At 38.0% G+C, this 23455-nt stretch overlaps 1 protein-coding gene across 1 annotated transcript in view; it reads right to left on the bottom strand.

The window, feature by feature from the left end:
* LOC107035974 (hemicentin-1) overlaps positions 1–23455 on the bottom strand; it is a 147357-nt gene that overhangs the window by 52990 nt on the left and 70912 nt on the right. The window contains exons 3-5 of the mRNA XM_015253642.1: positions 10274–10479; positions 9612–9719; positions 2864–3091 (exon numbers count right to left, since the gene is read on the bottom strand). Coding sequence (XP_015109128.1) covers positions 2864–3091; positions 9612–9719; positions 10274–10479 — 542 coding nt within the window. The remainder of the gene's footprint in view (positions 1–2863; positions 3092–9611; positions 9720–10273; positions 10480–23455) is intronic.

Raw genomic sequence — 23455 nt, 5'->3', positions numbered from 1 at the left:
AAAAAAAATTATTCTCTAATATTTAGAAAAAATACTCATTTTCTTTTTTCTTTCAAAGTTGGCTTTTTCTTGATAGCATTTCTCTGCTTCCTGAGCGTTTCGAAGTATATTATCTGTTAGTATTTCATCGTATTCACTAAACATATCTTCTTGTGTATTCATATTTCATTTTTTGAGTTAATTATTTATTATTATGTAGTTTATTTTTTAGCTTTTTGCACTGCGATTTGTTTCGTTAAATAGTGTCTAATGGATCAGCTGATCGGTGTATGGTTGGGATAATGGGTTATGTTTGTACCGCAAGATGTCGCTAGGGGTTATTGAGAACGTGTAAAATACCAGTAAAATAGCATAGGACGCGTGTAAAACTGGGAACGTCTGTTAAATGAAGAACGATTGGTGGTGCGTGTAAAATTCGACTTACCGACCTCCAAACGCCCCTGTTAACCTGTACTTTACACGAACGCATGACATAAAGTCTATTAACTGTTTTTCTAAATTGTAGAACATTTCTTCTCTGTGGCCACACACAAGTTATCAATCATTCACATTCATACTATACAGTATATTCACTTTGATGAAATTATGCTATCGATTTCGATTAAATCCTAATAATGTACAGCATTGACAAGGCTGTTAGTCGGAAGGCAAAGCGGAGATCAAAATGCCAGATTCAATTTCCTCTTTGATATTTCTCTTGCCTTTACATTTTCTCCATTTTACATTGGCAACAGGATATTAACGTATCATTGCGGTACACGGAGTTCAATAGCGAATCATCTACACAACTATTATTTCTCATCCTCGTTGTTTCTTTGTTCAAATCCTTAACCCATCCTTCATACGACTCTTTGATAACACGGAAATCACATATAGTGAATGTAGTTAACCAAGCTCAGCTTCATGCCAGTATTTTCAATGAAGAATACACAATAGTGTTGCACGTGTTTACATGGGGAAATGAGGGCACAGCTTTTTCAACGGAACATTTCAAAGGACACTTTTTCCCAAGCTGTAGTAAAGTTTATTTTCATGATATCGCGTTGCCACAGACGAGAGAATAAAATCAGGCGTATCAACCTCACGAGATTACTCCGTGTAAAAACTACTTATGGGCGACGATGTAAAGCTTTTTCATTCTTTCTTGTTAGTTTTTCTTTGTTTTCATGGATGTGCGTGGTTATACAAATCTAGGTGAGATGTAATAAAGAGAGGAATAAAATGAAGGACTGCGGAAATTTTTTATCTCATTTGCTGATGCGTAATAACTAGTTCTGTATAAATCTTCCTATCCTATGAACATGTTTTCTTTCTGTTTCTGGACTAAAACTCAACTCTTGCAGCAGTATAGTATGTTATCCGATCGTCAACGCTCTATGAATTTTCAAATAAATAATCGAAAGAAAGTAAAGCAGTAATAAGAGTCGACAGTCCTAATAAATAGAATAAATTTGAAACTTGTGATTCATCTCATCACGCAAGCGTCGAAATATCGACTTTGGTATTGTACAGAGGATACAGGGCCTGAAGCAACAAGTCGTATGATGGAAGCAAAAAGTTCACTCTACGAAATGGCTCTGTGATCACATCCAAAGAAAAGGTACTGATTCAAGTCGACGTCGGCACGATTCTAGTCAATTTTCAGCTTGATTCAGGTCGAGTGACGCCGACTCCAACAATCCGAATTTCGGATCTGATATAAGCATAAGAGTAGATTATTGCAAGAAATCGATTTTTCGATCTGATTCACATCGATTTTTCGGCTTGATTCAAGTCGTTTTTCGGCTTGATTCGAGTCGATTTTTTGACTTGATTGTATTAAATTTTTCAGCTTTATTGAAGTCGATTTTTTAGTTTGATTCAATTCGATTTTTCGGTTTGATTCGAAGTCAGTTTTTGGCTGGATTGAAGTCAATTCCTTTGACTTGACTCGAGTCGATTTTTCGATTTATTTCAATTCGATTTTTTACTTGATTCAAGTCGGTTTTCGGTTTGATTCAAGTCGATTTTCCGATTTAATTCAAGTCGGTTGTCGGCTGGATTAAAGTCCATTCTTTGACTAGATTCGAGTTGATTTTTTGGTTTTATTCAAGTCGATTTTTCGGCTTCATTCAAGTCGATTTGTCAGTTTAATTCCATTCGATTTTTCGACTTGATTCAAGGTGATTCTAGGGAGTTATACATGGAGTGGTCGAAAAATCGATTTGAATGAAACCAGAGAATCGACTAGAATCAAGGCGAAATTGGACTTGAATCAAGGAAAAAATCTACTTAAATCAAACCGAAAAATCGATTTGAATCGTGTAATGACAAAGAACGTTCCGTTCTTTTGCCCTACGAAGTCATTGTTTATGTTTATATTACTCTTTCTGGCATCTTATTAAAATAATTCTGTGAAATGAGCTATATAATACAACACGGTGGAATTACATTTTCTTCTGGTCATGAATTCTCGATTTTTATGATTCACTTGGGACTCCCCAACCGAAGCTTTCATTCACCACTCCATCATTATTGTAAACTTTAGTTCACGATCGCTAATTCGTCGTCAAAATTGCCTAGTGCCCAACATTATTTATTTATTCTTTATCGTCAAAATTTAATTTCGTGAGCCTTGACAATGGCCAGGCTCCGACTACGGTAGGTGGAAACTCTTCCGACTTTTCACAGTTTCTTCTAGACTATTCATAATTTTGATGAATGTAAAACCAAATGGTTATCATCGAAAGAATTTCGGTTTATTCTTTTCAATCCTAGGTTTTCGAGTGAAGGAGAAAAATATTATTAACTGCTATCAATGTTTCCACCGCAATAATGAACAGTCAAATTAAGGCAAAAAGCTTTGGAATGTGATAATACTTACGATAAATGTCCAAAGGAACTTCTCTAACCACAGGACTCGACATCGATCCCGATTGAGCCCTGCACTCCAACTTAGACCCCCACAAAGCTCTCGTTACCTTCCCAATAAACAGATGATTGACTGTGAATTTACTAGATACTCCAATCGTACCGGACATCTCAGGAACATCAACATCTTTATCAAGAAGTTCCCCGTCCTTCCACCATGTCACCAATGGTTTAGGTTTTCCTGGAATTAGGGAGAGAATCATTGAAATGAGCATTGTAGCCTGGAATGTTGAACAATTAGATTTATGGGAATGTCGTATTGTCCCTGAGGGAGATACTTCGCATGGGCCAAATCAAATTATCATTATTCTCTTACACGATAGTTCTGGTTGGAAAACAACGGTGGAATGCCTCTAATATTCGTGAATTAATTGCTACGAACGTACGAGTTGCTAATAACGTTGTAATAATCGCAAATGTCTCTTTTGGACCGCAATTATTGTACCTTTATTTGATAAAGGCGTTAACATATGTTGTGACTATTACATTGAGAAATTTTGTGAGTCGATTTCATATTTGCAGCGTGAAATGCATCTCAAACAGATGTAAAGTAATTCGGTCACATGCGAAATACAATTTACCGGGTTATGTTTTGGGGAAGGTGAAGGTACAATGAGGAATTCATCAGGGGATTTGAAGTTATAGTTAAAGGTATGTAAATGTAATTAACAGCCGTAATGGACGGTTGGGTATGCCTTTGTCCAGCAGCTCCTGTTCTCTTCATCGTCCTTTATATTTCCCTTCGTTCAATGATTTTTGCAGCTACTCGTCAATGCAATACACCCAGAGAAACGGTTCATTTGAATTAAATAAGCTTCATATGGACCACATCACAGTAGATTTCATCATAGGTCTACAAAATATTTTTTGTCATTCCGACCGTGAGGCAGCGCTTCACGGACGCTCCGCTCCGCGTCCGTGAATCTCTGCCTACGGCCGTCATAACAAAAAATACTGTTCGTCATACGGCCAAAAAAAACTTTTCTAGCTCATATGATTGCAGCCCTCGCCTTCGGCTCGGGCTGCAAACTCATATTCGCCAGAAAAGTTTCTTTCGGCCTGGTGACGAAATATACTATTCTGACGAATGGGAACTTATAGGCTCACTAAAAAAAAATGTGCGACCTGGTGGCCGAGCAGGTACTAAAAAAAATGGTGGCCCAGAGGCGCCCCACACGCGGCCGGTTTAAGTAGTGGTTCGTGCTCCAAAACAATCAGAAGATAAAAAATGGAGCGAGTCTGTTGATACAAACAGAAAAATTCTGAAACCAAAGAGGAAGTGTCATGTAAAAGGTTATAATATTAATACAACCAATAATCCTAAATTGAGCTTCCGTACTCTGCCTCCACCGAGTCGTGATTTGTTGATGATAACCTCACCCAACAAGCCGATGAGAATAATTGATGCACGTGAGATTTGGCTTCAACGTTTGCAACCCAATCGGGTTTTGCAAAATATGCGGTAATTCACTCAAACCATTCGGCTTTAAACATAAAGACACCAAATCAACCTGCTTATCTGTGATGCATGTCGCGCCACAAAAAAACATATTGGGAATCTAGTACTGTTTGCCCCTCTACAATATTTCTCGAGGAAACCGTACTATTAACAAAATTAATATGTTAGCATATTGATTTTAATAAATATTTATTAAACAAAACTGATGGTGCTCCGATTGGAAAACCGCGTAGCACCTCGGAGTCTCCATGAGCTTCGGCAGTGGCGCCGCCCACGGTAAATGGTCAGCCCAATACCGCCCACCTTGTTTTGATGACTTTTTTGAGCAATGTATGTTTCGATACGAATGAGATGGAATTTTCCGTACTGACTTTCAGTTTTCCTCGTCCGGGGATTGATATTGGCCCCTCCCCAAACTCGTAAAAGTCATAATCACTACGGAAAAATATCGTTCACGGCTAGTGCCATAGGGTTTTTTTACTCGCGTGGTTGGCAAGTCCTCGTCTTCAAGACGCCAACTCCACGCGAGTAAAAAGTCCTATGACACTCGCCCTGAAATATACTATTTTACGAGTGAGAAGTTCGCGGCCTGAGGCGAAGCCGATGTGTCGAACTAGTATCTTATGTCATTAGGCGATAAAAGTATTATCTCGCGAATGTGGCTTTATAATCCGAACCGAAGGCGAGGATTATAATCACATTCGCCAGATAATACTTTTATCGCCGTGTGGCATTCAATAATAATATTTTATGTCATAATAATACAATAATATAATAATATTTGATGTCATTGGGCCCGAACACCGCGATCTAATCGAGCGAAGCGAGGTTACAATCGCAGTTTATCGGGCCTAATGACATAAAATATTTTTTGACACTGATACGTTCAGCGCATGGCCGAATGAGGTAAACGTAGCAACAGTGTCAAAAAATATAATTCGACACATGTACGTCGGGGATTTTTCTGCTCGTGTGATTGGCAGCTTTCGGCGTCGCCTTAGGCCTCCAATTTCACACTCGTGAAAAATCCGTCGCACTTATATCGAAATACACCATAATGTTACATCATAATATTACTGGCCCGAGGTCTAGTCGGGCGAAGCGAGATTAAAATTGCGGTTTATCGAGCCTAGTAACATAAATGGGTTTATTCGAATAACGCACAAGCTTTTATAATAACTTAAACTTGATTTTCATTTGCGTTTCTACACACATTGAATGAATAATTTTTAACAAATAGCAGCAAATATTTCCTTGATTAGAATAGAGGATTTATTCGGAATTCAGGCCCGGGTGTATTATCTTTCAAACTGGATCTTGATGTTTTTTTTTACTTTAATAATGTAAAATATTTGCCAATTACCATTCAGTTTTACATAGCGCTGGGGTCCCCAAAAAGTATGATTATGCGATAAAAAAAGTAGAAAAAACTCTACATTTTCAAAGAGTACTTTCAAATAATATTAGAAAGTGAATTCCGTTGGAAATTGCCAATTAAAAATTTTCCGTATTTAATGACGCTATCATGACGTCGAAAAACTCAACTTACGAGAATGCAATAAATTAAGATATTTATAATTTTTTCCGGAAATCTATAAGGAGTAGCTTTTGGGTTCGATTGTCTTGAGATATACCTTAATTTTCAGCGTCACATCGCGTGTTGAATCCAAATGGCTCTTACATCACGGTGAACTTTGTCGCAGTATTTTTCACCCGTTTTGGCAAGAGAGGAATAAAATTCATAATGATCTATTACGCACTGAATGCTCAATCCATTGCCATCTTTTCCATTCCTCCATCTCGAGTGACAGAGAAGATATGGATTTTTCACGGGAGGGTGTTTTGCGGCTGATCATAGCTTTTTTTATAAATACTAGCGAACGGGCCGCGCTACGCGCGCCTCAACCTAGAGTATGGTGGCATATGTTTCATTTTTCATAAATACATATTTCGAACTTCATTTAGATGTAAACACAACATTAAATCTCAACCTATTTTCATGTCCGGAAATGAGTTCATGTTTATATCCAACGTGTTGCATGAGATCCAAATGTTTTTTTCCATCCTGGCACTGGCCTATGTAACCTCCAGTAGAAGGGGAACCCCCCTACGGAACCTTAATTTTCTCAAATCAATATCCTAATTTCTAAAAGAAACGAAAAACGAATATATTCCTATATTTCTCCATATCGCCTTCGAGAAACGAAAACAAAGAATAACTAAATGAAACACTCTTAAAACACTTGACTTTAAACTCTTGAACCGACGGAGAGAAAAATGCTACACGGAGAGAAATATTCAGTAAAAATTACGGAACTCACAACTCACTCACCGATTACGGAATCGACTCAGAAAATTTAAGTGATGGTATGGTAATTTTTCACAGGAGATTCAGATAAAAACTACCGAACGCTCTGGAAAAATTCCGTGACAGTTCCGTAAAATTTCCTACAACCACATTTCGCTCCGGAATTGCGGAAAAGATACGTAATTTTTATTGAATATTTCTCTTTGTGTACGAGAGTTTTCGTCTTCCAATGCGCCCTCCGAACTACCCTCACGAGGATCACATTTCATTTTGAGACATCCTGTATATTTATTCTTTTCTATTGTTGTTCAAACAGATATGGGCTTATTAATTTCCGAGAATACAATAAAAGTTGAAATGAATAGATAATTGTAACTGAACAGTTTTTTTGTTAAATTACTAAACCTCCGTCTTTGACAGTACTCGCGAAACAATTATAGTAAGTGTATTTTTATTTCCTCGAAGATTTCATCTTTCATTGGGATAAAAAACCTCGATTTTCTAACTATATTCATGGGGCACTCTTCGTGCAACCGTTATTGTCATTCCACATTTTAACAAAGAACGTATTCAGGTGTTTGATGACACCGACGATGCATCAACGTGGTCTATAGTCTGTAATTCATATGGTAATTCATCGTTGTCCAACATAGGAATATGGGGCATGCCATTTTGCTGCGAAACTATTCCTTCAGGAAACAAAATTTCCGCACACCGCACGTGCCCCTCTCAGCTTTCTTCCACGCGTATCATATACCTCGTACAATAAACGAAAATGCCTCGTGTTTATATTCCGTGTGTGAAACTCTGTTTCCTTTCTCTTTTGCAGGGGTAGAGACATTATACTTTTTCAGTTACCCGGGGTATAATTTTGTTCGCGTTAATTATGACAATATTTGCTCGGTTCTAAATGATGCTGGAAACGTTACAGTGTAAATTTACGAAGGAAAATAATTAAAAATTAAATGAGCTTTTTTGACGTGTTGATAATATATTTTTATTTAGGAAAATAAAGTTGTTTTACAATCGGATAGGAATTTTTAATAACTTTTCAATCTAGAGGGACCTGATTTCGCTCAACGATTTTTTCCGAACAAACTATGCAATTCAACTTGCACTTTTGTAATCGACACAGAAAAAAAGTTTTCAGTTTTCAGAACGGAGTTACTGATTTTGGAAAACTTTTCCCTGTGATCGAATTGAATTAAATAGAATCCATTGAATTCGTAAAGCAACAACTATTGATTGCAAATATATGAGATATTGCATGGAAAACAGTACTATTGCCCCGTGCATACATGTTAGATTGCTATGAAACTTCGTTAGAAGTATATACTAGTAAAAAAAAACAGTCCTGATTTTTTTTTTTGATTTTTTGGAGCTATTATGAAACCCGTAGGCCATATTCGATTTTTGAGCTTCTTTTTCAATGTTATTTTTCCAAATTACCGTAGACCGTTACGAAAAATCTGAAAAAATTCAAGCCTACGTAAAAAGTCTCAGCTTTCAGGAAAAAAATATGAAAAAAACTTTGACCCCTCTACGAGGCCTAAATAGTTATTTTCATCACAAGGTCCACAAAGTATTTTCTGACGATTATATACAAAGCCACATTCGTCAGAAAATACTTTTGGACTGTGTGATGAATACAATTTTATTAGAATCGAATTTTGTTAGAATCGCGGTTTACCGGGCCTTCTTACGAAAATGAAATTTTTCTGACGAAATCATGTACCATTCATGCAGGTCAATCTTTCAAAGGTTTAGTTGTTTTTTACTTCAATCTCTACACATTTTTCTACATTCTACAAAATTTTCGGACTGGGATCATCATTACAGACAACGAGAGAAACGAAAACGTAACAATTCACCCTGAAATTGAGAAAAAGTAATGCACTGATTTTTTCTTTCTACATATTTTTAATTATATCGTAAAAGAGCGATTTCAAAGGATCGTTTTTTTATGCAAATTTTAGAAGGTATACAGAATATTTTTTTAAATTTGTTTGTAAAATGATGAAGTTTCGAGATTAACGCACAATTAACAAAAATTTTTACACCGGTCTACGGCCCAAGTTCAAAATGCGAAAGACTAGTGGCGCCACCAGCGAACTAATGTTCCCAGACCGAAGTTGCCTGCTCAGCTGATTGGTTGATAGAACGCCGAGAATGCTGGGCGCGTAGTCAGTTGATTTCGGTGTATTCAATCTAGCTAGAGATGTATTTAATCTAATTTGGCGAATTCATGCTATCATTTAGAATACTTTGAAGTTAGAGCTGAATGACTTTTTTTTAGCGCCGCCCACAGTAAATGCCCGTGTGATGGCTTGGCTAGTACGATCAAACGTTTAGCTGCTTGAGCTAATCTTCAGAGCAACATGATATTGAAACCATTGCAATTATTGGAATGGGCTCGTCAGAATGTACGCAATACGAACTTCGTTTTCGTTACCAAAGAAGTTTGTGAACAAACGTAACTCAATTTAGCAACACGTTTCATGCCGAGTACTACAATCAAAGGGACACATATGCTGCAATGTTTCATCCTCATATTGAAGACACGTGGTTATACCATGATGAAAAAGGTATCAACGTCTCTACAATTTTCTAAAGTAAAAGTGATAAAAATGATGACAGAAAAGAAAAATAATAATTGTACACTGATTGGGTAAACTGATCATTTAATCAAAAAATGTAAGAAATTTGTTTTCAGCTTATGAAATTCCCAGACAGATTAGACTCTTCAAATTTTTCAAAAAATTTCTGAGGCTTTGATGCAATGCTATAAAGAAAATTAACAAAAGTGCGATGCGATTAAAATATTTGTGAAAGTGAAAATTTCAACACGACATAGTTCTCAAGATGAGAGGTTTTCATTTGAAACTGGAAACGCTTTTTCTCTCTGAGATTAAGATTTACATCTGATATTCTTACCTCCTGACACTTGACAGGTGAGTCTCAAATCATATCCCTCGAAGAAACGTGAGACGCCCTGAACCTCTCTGCCCTGAGCATCGTAAATAACCGGCCTCGAAGGATGCTCTGGAAGATAACCACCCAGAACATTAATTATTTTTCCCCATGAAGCACTTCTTCGAGTAGTCCTTCAGCACCCACAAGTGACAACGAAACTAAAATACAACGTCTCATAGTAAACGATTAGTTAAATCATTGGCAAATACCGCGGTATTAACTTTAGTTATCTGCACTCATGCATGTTGAAGCGAACGGAAAAGTTCCGTCATTAAAAGCGACGTTTCAAAGAGAGAGGAAGCGAAAAAAAGTTTGATAAAAGAGTGAAAAAAAAGAGTTTTGTGCTGAGCGTTGGGAGCGCAAAGCGGAAATGCTGCCCGGCGGGCCAAAGGGAAGTTACGAGCAGCACTAGTTTGAGAGAGGACTTGTGCGATAAATCGCTGTGGCATTACAAGGGAGGCCACTTTGCTAGCCCTGGTTCGATAATAAAAAATTTTATTTGCCGAATATAATGTGAAAAAGGCGTAAAAAAAGATCATCGATCTGGCAGCTTTATATCTTGATCGAACATCGTTAGAGGCAACTGATTATAAGAAAGAGATAAGTCAAGATGAGGAGCTTACCGATGAGCGTGAGATTCACTTGAAAACTACGTGTTGGTGAGTTGAAAAAATCAATACGACATCTGTACAAGCCTTGGTCCTGCTGAGTTACCTTGCGGATTTTCAGGCTTGCATGGTGATAATGGCTGATGTCGAATATTGCACGGTTACCCAAATCGTTGGATATGGGAAAGTGTACGGGTCCACCATTTTTTCTGGCATCGTAACTGAAATGTGAGAGAAAAGGAATAAATTAGATTTGGGAGAATGTTATCGGAAACTTGTTGAGCAGCGAATCTATGCGGGTTTTTCTACATTATTGGATGGTGAATATCATAGTTTATAGAGAATTGTTTCCATATCTTTTGTTGTAATAGAATGAGAAAGAACGTTTGTGAGAATATTTGCGAGCACTGGAGCAAATCATGAAAATTACTCCATTCCATTAGTTCCTTTTTTCCACTGGTCTTGTAATATCGATTATACGTCTTAACAATGTGTTGTAGGTAACTCAATACGAATTAAAATGATATTTTTCCACACGCTCTGCATTCGACAGCTCCACGACTACCGTAAACTCGGGGACGAGAAACTGAGGCAAATAATAATGAAATCAATAAAAGGAAGACAGGCATCCACTGGTTTTCCTGTGGCTAGTATATATATCTATATAGAGATACTGTAACTCTGAAAAGACCAACGTGTGCAAGTAGTTGGAAATGTTTCGCCAAGGAAAGTTTGAGCCCTCTGCACTCTCCCTAGGGAATCCAACGCGCGAAATCCGACGATTCGAGGATTCTATCTCTTTATACCCTAACTTCATTTCTATCTTTCTGGCAGAGTGGAGCTGAACTTTGTTAACTGTACTGAAAATACCGGGATAAAAATCGAATTTCAAACGTGGCATTAGTCAAGTTAGTTAGATGACTAGCTTTAAAGATTTCATTCGGATAAACTCAACATATTTATCCGAGGGTTTTTTTGGAATCAGTTACGCGTATTGTATTACTTTTCAAAAGTATCTTTATAATTATCGAAATTGTATAAAAATGCATAGAAAAAATGGCAATGACGCACGAAGTGACCATTTCATTTAACCAAGCTGGTAGTCCTGCAGAGTATTCTACTCTGTTCAAGTGTGTGATGTATGCCCAAGTAGAAATTGACAATGGACACAAGGCTCATCAAGCCCTGAACAAAGATTCGACAGTTCTTAATCAGGGGTGGAGTTCAAACTTGAATCAGCCCTCATTCAGCCTCAAAATGATAACCAGAATTGAGGCTTAATTTCTAAAGCTGCAACAAGGCTTAATGCTAAGGCCTGATCCAAACCTTGAATTAAGAAATTTTAAAGACTCAATCGCGCTTCTTTCTACCTAATTATATTATTATTTGTAGGGGTTTGTTTGAATGATTATTGATTCTTTCATGAGTCTTTCTGTCGATTTATAGAACTCCATATAAAAATTGGAATAGGACGTTAGTATTTGACAGTCGATGATCCGATAAGCGCTGATTATAATAATTGACTGATTACCAATCGATTAAAAAAATTATTAGTACTGAATCATTCCTCATAATCCTGTAATTGAAATACAATGAAATTGAACGTTTAATGAGTACTTAGTTTTAATGTTTTTTACATTTCGACTCAGCGAGATTTAACGGATTTGAGTTATGTAGGAATCATTGATTTTACAAATGACTGATATCATTTATTGAAATTGAAAGTAGTCTGTAATCATTGTGGCATTCGATATTGAAATTATTGGCTCCTGATATTTGTCATTCATTGAATTTTATCCATCCCATTTTTATGCTTCAACTACTTCCGAGTGCTTTCCAAACATGAACGATGCATATTCATCTTTCTGTGTTCATTCATGTCGAAAAAGTATCGTTAGCTGTTCAATAATCAATAGGTAACCATCCCCATGATTTACCTTAATATCACGTAAACAACTTTTTTATTGAATTTCTTTAACTCTAACTGCTTGTGAATTCATCGTGCAATGATTCCAATATACAAATTTACAGAGATGCAGGAACGTCACTGATTTATGCTTCAAGTTTAAGATCGTTGCTTCAAAGCTATCAAAGGAGCGTTTGATCTCGCCGTAATGCCAGTAAAATATTTCCTCGTCTTTATCTCATCACTCTGGTAAGGTAAAAAAGCGAGATCTTGGCAAGCATTTCAAAAATAAACTATGAAGACTCACAAGATCTATCGGACAATCTCCGTTAATGAAAGAGGAAAGATGATGAAGGGACGAGAAACAAAACACAATTTAGAATATACAGGATTAACTATTGGTTTGTTGTCTCGATCAACAAATATTCCCTCCCGTGTGAGGCACTGAGAATAGGGGTCGGGGATGATGGTGGTCGAATTTATCCGTCTTACACTTGCACAACAAAACCCCGAGAAGCAATTTCTCCAACGTCCACAAACGGTTCATCTGCTGTGCACGCTGCAGCGATGCTCGAAACTCAACGACGATGTCGAATTGGGATAGACTCCGTTCGATTTAGTCCTTGTTGCTCGATCGACTGTAATCATCACGTCTACGGTAGAGGGTGACCACAATTGCGTATATATAGATATACGTAGACGAACTACTGTGGTTAAAGTTGCTGAGTACTTTTTACGGAAATTCGGTGAGGAATTATTGCTGAATTCATCGGGCGTTCCTAACGTTCAGCTAGTTACCACACGACATATTGTTTTGCATCTTGAACTATCATTCAGTTCCAAAAAATAATGCTATTCGTGAGACAGAATTTTCTTTTACGTAGTATTTGTTAATTTATTCAATTTTATTTGACAAGAAATTCTTACAGCTAGCGCGGCCTGTGTCGGTGGCTGCTATGGCTCAAGATTTGACGAAATAAAATAATGTCGGGTGCCAGTTAATTTATTTGAAATTAACAAAATTATTTGACACTTAGAATGAATTTGACTGCGGTTCCGTAATATTTCATTATTAATGAGATTCGATTGGGACAACACAAGGAATTAGGAGATCACATAAATAATTAAGAAATTTGCAGATATTCTATTATATAGCCTGATTTTTATATTTAACAAAATGATTGTAATATGAATCAGTTCAGGCAACGTTGTACAAGTTGCACAATATGACTTATAGTGGCTGACGTGCTCAGCACTGCCTTGACAATTTCACTCAATTAGATGAGTTTTGTTTTACAATATAATTGTTGGTAACTTAAAACGCAATATAACTTCTTGCGTATCGACTCTTCAATAATTAATTATTAACTAAAATAGTATAAGCGATTGATCATTACTGTAGTCTCTATAAGAGTACCTTATAATATATACAGAATGAGACAATAGAGTATCGGGACAATTGACGTTTTGTCTCTCTCATCACCATGGTAGTTGTTATGTTTGTCTCGTTATTATCTTATTGTCGATCCGTGTATGAGTCGTTTAGTTAAGATGAACTGCTGTCTATTGGTGTCTATTCGTCAACTACAAGGTAATATTGTCAACTATAGAAATTCCGTATTCAATGGTATTTAAGATGAAGACATTAGTATAAGTGTTGTTTCAATTTTACAATTCAAGTGAGTGTGATCAATACTGTCTTTTCGAAAGATACCCAAGGAGTCAATCGAGCGTTGACGTTGGGGTGGAATTAATGATTTGTCTGTTACATTGGACTGATGCAGAGAGAAAAATCTCCTGGAAAAATTACGTGATAACTGACTTAATCGTATTACGGAATGCTCATTTCAGGAAATTTTACTATTATTTCCTATATTCTGATTTTGAATACTCATAGTGCAGTATTCGGACTCACCAGTTTCACACTGATGATTTCCCGGGCGCTGGGGAATTGTTTTCTACGAAATTTTATAGATACTAGCGCACCCAAGTTTTGATGCCCTTTCACACCGTTAAAATTCTTAAAATCCCGGAAATATTTATCATTTAATTTCCACGGAAATTTCAAGAAATCTTGTCATTAAAGAATCAAATATTCCATTGATTTTCAGTTCAAATGATCTGAAAATCTATGAAATACTTTATTTTTCAGTTCAATTATTCTGTGAAAATTCGGAAAATCGGAAAAATTGAAAATTCATGTTATTTTGTTTCTGAATATTCATGTTCCATTGAAATTTTAATCAAATTGTGAAATTTCCGTCTCACTCTTACTGAAAACTGACGAATTTTCTGGAAATCTTCCTAGAACTTGCAATTTTATAACCATTTTTCCCCTAACTTGAATTCAATGGCACTAACATGAGAATTACTACCATATCTTCCATGAAATTTCGAAAAAATTTAACAGTGCCCCTATTTAACATTATGCCCCTATTCCTGTCAGATTTGATATTCCTTCTTTTAATCGATTGTTTATAATCATTGTTACTGCAAAAAGCAAATAATACGACTGATGAGAATCATATGTCCCATTTTATCAGCTGTTAAATTGTCATATTACAATAAATGATTTGCTCTTGCTCTATTTCCATGATCACCTACCTAAAAAAGTGGGTAACTAATAGAGGTAGGAATTTAAAATGTGTAACCTGGCTCACAGACTACGACCTATTCACATATCACCACAACCGTATTAATTCCAGTTTTTTTGTCACCGACCGTTTGCATCATTTTTCTCGTTAATAACTGGTCAAAATGCATCGGATCAGTATATAAAATCATAAATCTAATGTAAGGTGGTCTTCTATAGTGTTCCCCTTTTTTCAAAACTTTCTTTTTTATGAAAAACGCCCGCTAGTCCAACGTAATCTAGCGGATTTTTAGTAGTGTCAACTCGCACAGGATGAATTCCATGAAAATAAAATGAATATAGTGGTGAAGAAAATATCAACATTATTCCTGCTGCAGATTTAGTATTGCTGATGGACATTCCATTATATTCAGACGTGACAAATTCATCTGGTCCTCCGGGATTCACCAGTAATAAACGATCATCTATACACACCATACTGAATGGGGATAATTACAATAATTGAAAGATAATATAAATTTCGATGGAACACCATTACCATAAATAACATGATTGATGCATCAAAAGGCATTGGTGTATGTTGTTTGTCAGAAAGATCAAACAAATATCACAATCTATTAAAACCAGAGCCATCAATTTGCCGGGTACATATTGCATAGGCCAATAAAACTCGGTCCGTTACCTCTACCTCCCTCCTTCTCCCCAGCCCTATTGGCATTACACAGACGAGTCTAGCTTATCTAAATTTGTGCGGAATTGTTTCTTTAGATTTTTCATCAAAACCCATTATACTATACCAAGGCAACTTTTTTTTGAGTGCAGTATAGTACTACAGAGCTCTCTTCTTAGTGATTACATAGACAATTGTTAATCTTAGACTCTTCAACATTTATTCGAGAAATTTCACTGCAGGTTCGTTATCAGTAAAAGTTGATCAGAATCATTGTTCACCTCACAATATGTCTTTGTTACGATGACTTGCGTTAAAAACATTTTAGGACAACTGAAAGGCCTTTAAGCTTCTGGTCAGAGCTTCTTTCCAGTAATTTCTCAAGAGTTCTTGAATCTGTTTATAATTTCTTTATTCCGACTATCTTACAGGTTTTATCCCCTATACTGTACATGTACCTTCGTGTAGGTGTCATAAGTGGAATAGTCATTGCACAAGATGTTCGATGTTGCCGCGATTGATAGCAAGGCTCAACTCCAGCCACCGTCAGAAATTTTGAACAAAAGGTCAAAGGACTTCAGGTGGAATGTTCACGATCGCATGTCTGATCCGTCTTTGCAAATCCGCAGGCGTTGTCGGTCGACTGCCGTACACATCTTTCACGTAAGTCCACAAACAAAAATCGTGTGGTGCGAGGTCAGGCGATCGAAGTGGCCACGGGACAAAACCACCTCGACCAATCCAACGATCGAAAACAATGTTTAGATGATTTCTCACAGATGGAGTGAAGTGCGGCGGTGCACCGTCTTGTGGGAACGATGCCCGTTGTCCAGTTGCCAACATAACCTAATAACATTCCAGGGTTCAAGCGTGGCAAGGTAGTCCAAATAAAGATATTTCCTTTTCATTTGATTTTTATACGATTATTCATGTAAAAACGATGATGTCATCCAAAAATATAGTATGGTGGAACTTCTCTGGGCAAGACGAACAACTTTTGTAAGGGTGAACAATGTTGTTGCCATTTAAGAAAACTGACTTCATGCTCGTAGCATAGAAACATCAGCAACAGGGACCTAAATTATATCGGCACTGAGTTTCCCCCTACAACTTTTATTTTAACAATTTTGCTGTCGTCTCTTCTAACAAAAGATATGAAGCCGTACTGTTTCAAATGGGACACTATAGGTTATGAAGTTTTTTAGCTGCTCTCTAACATGAGCTTATTGATTTAAAAACTTCAGATATGGTTAAGCAAAAGCGGTTGAAAATCCATAAGAGATGTGGAGTAGGGGGAATGATCGAGGTGCTGGAGGTTTTTTGCAGCCAGTTGACCGACAGGAGATTTTAAAGGCATTGAGTTTATTTATCAAGTTATTTGGGTGTTGCTGGAGATTGGTAGGGACATTGGATGTTAAGCGAGAGATGTACATGCGAATGGGTTCGGTATTGGACATTTCATCGAGGGATTGAATGGATGTTCGGTAGTGGACGTTATTTACAACATAACCATGATTTTGAATGTGTCTAGATCGTGAATGAAATTTTACTTCCATACTGAAATATAGCAGAACACAACAATTTTTCACATTTTATTGAATTATCATTTACGTACCCAGAAAAATGATTTATTTGAATCAAATAATGTTTATTTAAATCATATACATATGTTTATTTTAATACTTTGTAACAAAAATATTCTTGAAATGAGTAAGAAATGTCAAATAAATATTTTTATTTGATTCAAAACAACCATTTTTCTGGGTGCGTTATCTGATGAGTAAGCCTCGGGGGAATTGTCAAGAGTATTCTTTTTTGTTTGAGATTGTTTAATAATTAGTCTGGAATTGGTGGAATAAATTAGGGATAGATGACATGCTGACGGATGTGTCAGGAGTGGGATGAGCAGTGCTTTGAGTCATAACACGTCATGAAATTTCGAGAAATTCCGCTATCTGTACGTGAGTTCATCGTAGGAGAGGAAAAGCCACGAATTTTCGTTAGATAAAATTATAAAGAGTTAGTAAGGATTGAGTAATTACTAATGAGAGAGAGTCACGTTTTTTTTCCCAAAAATTAGCACCAATAACGGAGAGAGAGGCAATACCCCTATTTTCTATTTTTTCTAGCTCCAGTTCTTCGGATAAAGGTAGTCCACGAACACCAAAACATCAAACTCCGCTTGAAAACTACGTTCAATTCAAATGAAAATACGGATGAATAATTGAAAGTATCGATCCTTGTTAAAAACGAATAAAAACAGAAACATTCTATTTTGAGCAAACATAACTTATTCATTTCTTTTCCTAGGTGATTTCCAGTTATCGGATTTAGGGAAATCAAAATTTTGGTTATTACGGTTTAGAGTAAATTGACAGTCATTTGTATTTACTGTTTCGATTATTATTCGAGTCCTCGCGAATTCTGAGTGGGTCGAGTCTGTACTGTGGTTCATAGCCAATAAACTGAGATCTCGTTGATCCCGTTGAGAGTACGTTGCTGATGGTCGAGATTGACTACACTTGTCTACATGGATTGCCATGGGTTACTTTAGGTTTTTACGGTTTCGGTTATGGTGATCTCCAAATAACTTACGGGAGAGTGACAGTTAAGAAAAGTGCACTCACTCAGGTGAAATATGCTTTTGCGTGAAGAATTCCGAGATGAATTCCTTTTTCGCTAAAACTCACCTGGATGAGATAATTACTGCACCAACGAGTGCATAACATTCTCGTCACGACTCTTAAGCTCTCCCTCAATTTTTAGGAATTCAGTGGGACCCTGTTATATAGTGAAAATGTGGAGACACCTACGGAAGGCCGTGGCACATCCAGGTAGGAAAAACCGAACGGGCCGAGTTCGGTCCAAACCCGGCGGCCGGGCTGCCGAACTTCGGGGCCCATTCCGCAGCCGGGACCGCGCCGGACTTGGTTGAAACCTGGAATGATAACACGGGGCCAGGCCTGGGCGCCGATCTCGGCCCAGCGTTGGTTGCGAGTCGTTGGCCAGGCTCAATTAAAAATTACTTAACTACATGAATGTGATATCAGTGATTGCAATACAAGTAATTCAACCTTACTCCTGAGCATTCGTAATAGGTTCAAGGAAGAAAAAAAATCAATAGCGGCATGCGATTGGCGCCGGGTGGCTGCCAAACTATTCATGACAATTATCAATAATAACAAAAACAAGATAATTAACTTTTTTTAGGATGATTTTTAGTATTAATTGTGCCCTACCTATCAAACACTAACGCAATCAACGCTGAAAAACCAATTTTGTTAACTTGAAATATTACCCCAACGTGAGCTCGAACCCACGACCTCACGACTACAAATCCGCCGCCCTAACCACTAGCCTACCCCGCGCAATTCGTAAAATGTCTACTTCAAATCGTCCATATTAATTCCACCTCATTTTTTTTCGACTTGGATCGGTAAATTAATTGAATAATGAATAATAATAATAATAATAATAACTATTAATTATAATAATAATTCTAACAATGATGATTAATTTTGAATAACGAATCGTCTTTTTTTCGTGATAATTAGCGAATAATATGTGGCTTCAATACCTACAATGCCACCATTTTTTTACAATTACACCTTTAAAATTGTACCTTCAAGCTTCCACCCTTACCATTCAACCCTCACAATCCCGAGTCGACATTTCACCGGGTCTCCCAATGTAGTTTCAAGGTCCACTGGTGGGTTTAGGACTTTGAAAATACGTTGTCCAGTGTACAGGCTCAAATGCACTGATTCAACCAACTTTGGACCTAAATACCGTCTCTTTTTTCCATTTTTTCCAGATTGTTGAAATTAGGTTGAAACTAAACGTATCTCCAACGTTCCTCCACCGTACATTCTATCCTTCCTTCCTCCCCCCTGCCCTCTTCACACTACCAGTTACATTCTAACATCGATTAATTGATTAAATCTTGCATAAATTGATCGGTGGAAGGATGGCAAAAATATAAATATTATTAACTCGGTGAAACAAAAATGGGAAAAAAAGAAAAAAACGGATCGGTGCATTGGTTCTCGAGATATCCCTGCTTGTAGTTCTGCCGTATTCTCTTTCGGTCACCAACCCTTTTTCTGGCTTTACTCGCTACTGCTCAAGCTCAGTGATCGCAGGATATCCCGGTATGCTTCTGAGCTGTATAGTTGCTTGTGGCGAGTTGTATTTTTCTCGGGTTTATATAGGCAACTAATAAGAAGAAAAATAGGAAAAAAACCGAAAGAAAGTAGGCAATAGAGTGTAATACAGGAAATTAAAAGGGAAGGAGCAGGGGGAGGAAATGAGAGGGAATTAGAGTCCATATAGGTCTAAGGCGTCTAAGGGTTGGACCCTTCATATAAAAGTCAGTGAGTGTAAAGATCCGTTAAGTGTAAGAGTTAGTTGAGTCTGAAGGATGACGCGAATCTAAGGGTCAGTTGAACCTAAGGGTCAAAATAGTACAAAGGGTCAGGCGAAAGGAAAAGTCAGTTCAGTAAGAGTCAGATAAGTAAAAGGGTTAGTTGAGTTTAAGGGTTATTTGTGTTCAAGTGTCAGTTGAGTTTAAGGGTCAAATGAATCTAAGGGTCAGATGAGTATGAGGGCCAGATGGGTTTTTCTTTTTATCAATAAGCGTAAAACCTTCAGCATAGGGTCAGATGGATATAAGGGTCAGCCGGGTCCGAAGAGTAAGGTGAATATAAGGGTCAGTTGAGTATGGGTCAGAGAAGTAGAAGTCTGAGTTGAGTTTACAGGTTAGATGCGTCTCAGTGATAGTTGAGTTTAAGGGTCAGATAGGTCTAAGGATTAGTTGAGTCCGAAGAATCATGCGAATTCGAGGGTCTGTTGAGTGAGGGTCAGATACGCAAAAGCTTCAGTTCAGTTTAAAGGTCAATTGCGTCCAAGTGTCAGTTGAGTTTAAGGGTCAGATAGGTCTAAGGATTAGTTGAGTCCGAAGAATCATGCGAATTCGAGGGTCTGTTGAGTGAGGGTCAGATACGCAAAAGCTTCAGTTCAGTTTAAAGGTCAATTGCGTCCAAGTGTCAGTTGAGTTTAAGGGTCAGATAGGTCTAAGGATTAGTTGAGTCCGAAGAATCATGCGAATTCGAGGGTCTGTTGAGTGAGGGTCAGATACGCAAAAGCTTCAGTTCAGTTTAAAGGTCAATTGCGTCCAAGTGTCAGTTGAGTTTAAGGGTCAGATAGGTCTAAGGATTAGTTGAGTCCGAAGAATCATGCGAATTCGAGGGTCTGTTGAGTGAGGGTCAGATACGCAAAAGCTTCAGTTCAGTTTAAAGGTCAATTGCGTCCAAGTGTCAGTTGAGTTTAAGGGTCAGATAGGTCTAAGGATTAGTTGAGTCCGAAGAATCATGCGAATTCGAGGGTCTGTTGAGTGAGGGTCAGATACGCAAAAGCTTCAGTTCAGTTTAAAGGTCAATTGCGTCCAAGTGTCAGTTGAGTTTAAGGGTCAGATAGGTCTAAGGATTAGTTGAGTCCGAAGAATCATGCGAATTCGAGGGTCTGTTGAGTGAGGGTCAGATACGCAAAAGCTTCAGTTCAGTTTAAAGGTCAATTGCGTCCAAGTGTCAGTTGAGTTTAAGGGTCAGATGGCTCTAAGGGTTATGTAAGTCCGCAAGATCAGGCGAATCTACGAGTCAGTTGAGTCTAAGGATCAAACAACTACAAAGGGTCAGGCGGATTTAAGGGTCAGTTGAGTGTGAAGGATCACGCGAATCTACGAGTCAGTTGAGTCTAAGGATCAAACAACTACAAAGGGTCAGGCGGATTTAAGGGTCAGTTGAGTGTGAAGGATCACGCGAATCTACGAGTCAGTTGAGTCTAAGGATCAAACAACTACAAAGGGTCAGGCGGATTTAAGGGTCAGTTGAGTGTGAAGGATCACGCGAATCTACGAGTCAGTTGAGTCTAAGGATCAAACAACTACAAAGGGTCAGGCGGATTTAAGGGTCAGTTGAGTGTGAAGGATCACGCGAATCTACGAGTCAGTTGAGCCTAAGGGTTAAAAGAGTATGAAGGATCAGGCGAATCTAAAGGTCAGATGAGTAAAAGGCTGAGTTGAGTTTAAGGGTCAGTTCAATCTAAAAGTCAGATGACCTTTCGCTCACCTGACCCTCAGAATCGATCTGACCCTCAGACTCATGTGACCTTTACACGGAAAAAAAAAATTCTCGAATCCGGTATATATATTCCGCAATCCGGAATATCTGTATTCCAGAATCCGGAATAATGTACCGGAATCCGGAATATTATATTCCGGGATCCAGAATAATATACCGGAATTCGGAATATTATATTCCGGGATCCAGAATAATATATCGGAATTCGGAATATTATATTCCGGAATCCGGAATATTTTATCCTTAATTCCGGAATAATATCCCACGTAGGAAAAAACGAATGGGCCGAGCTTGGCCCAAGCCCGGTGGCCGGCCTGCCGAACTTCGGGACCCGTTCCTCAACCGGGACCGCGCCAGACTTGGTTGAAACCTAGAATGATAACATCGGGCCAGGTCTGGGCGCCCATCTCGGCCGAGCGTTGATTGCCAGTCGTTGGCCAGGCTCAATTACACATTACTTAATTACATGAATATGATAATATGGGTGATTGAAATACAAGTAATTTAATATTACTCCTCAGCATTCGTAATAGGTTCAACGAGGAAAAAAAATCAATACCGGCATGCGACTGGTGCCGCACTGGCTGCCAAACTGTTCATGGCAATTATCAATAATAACAAAAACAAAATAATTGACATTTTTTAGGATGATTTTTAGTATTGATTGTGCCCTACCTACCAAACCCTAACGCAATCATCGCTGAAAAACCGATTTTGTTAACTTAAAATATTACCCCCTAACGTGGGCTCGAACCCACGACCTCACGACTACTAATCCGACGCCCTAACCACTAAGTCTACCGCGCAATTCGTAAAACCTCTATTTCAAATCGTCCATATTAATTCCATCTCGATTTTTTCGACTTGAATGTTTTATTCAGTTGATAGAAATATTAAGTGATTCAACTATAGTTTAATCGGTAAATTAATTCAATAGTGAATATTAATAATTATTATTATTAATTACAATAATAATTATAACAATTAGGATTACTGTTGAATGACGATTCTTCTTCTTTTCGTAATAATTAGCGAGTAACATGTGACTTCAACACCTACAATGTCACCATTTTTTTACGATTACACCCTTAATATTTTACCCTCAAGTTTCCACCCTTACCATTCAACCCTCAGAATGTCAGTCTTATGATTTTTTCGCCCCTTTCCATTATTGCGATTTGACCCTTACAATTTTACTCTTCAGATTTTACCCTTATGATTCCACCCCTATGATTCCATTCTCATCATCTCACCCTTACGACTTAACCCTTACAATTACACCAACGGCTGGAGCCCAATGACCAAGCTCCGGGCCACCGCTGGCTGAGGCTTGGTTATCGAGCTCCGGCATGCCAATGTCCGGCCAAAGCTGGGCCAGATCTGTCAACCAAGGCTCGGTTACCCGCCTTTCCCGCCAGACTTGGCAAGCCCAGGCTTGTGCCAGGCTTGGCCCGTTTCTCCAACACTGGCATTTCGTACGTGGGAAGGGTTGCTGAAAGTTTGTGGAGAACCACGCGCCTGAATCCCGCAGACGCGCTTGGAGAAATACCTCACAAGGGATACCGACGTCGGTGGCCGAGTGGGCTAGACGCAAGTGTAGTGTGCGAAAGGTTTTGAGTTCGATTCCCCGTGGAACAGAATTTTTCACGAGAAGGCTCCGGCGAGCGGGAGGTTCCTAATAGTAGAGTAACCGCCTGTACCGACATGGGTTTCCTGTAGTTTCCCATGCTACTTCTATGTTCTATAGGAGTGCGCACGCGGTACATTGTAGAATCCACAGCTGCCTGCATAGGGTTGGATAGAGTGTCGAAAGGAGACCCGAAAAGGGCACTCCAAAGGCCGTAAATATATATATATATATATATATATATATATATATATATATATATAC

The sequence above is a fragment of the Diachasma alloeum genome, unplaced genomic scaffold (assembly GCF_001412515.2).
Source record: "Diachasma alloeum isolate Michigan unplaced genomic scaffold, Dall2.0 Dall_scaffold_00203, whole genome shotgun sequence".
Classification (NCBI taxonomy): domain Eukaryota; kingdom Metazoa; phylum Arthropoda; class Insecta; order Hymenoptera; family Braconidae; genus Diachasma; species Diachasma alloeum.
The sequence above is the reverse complement of the archived record's forward strand: the minus strand, read 5'-3'. Positions and strand labels throughout refer to the sequence as shown.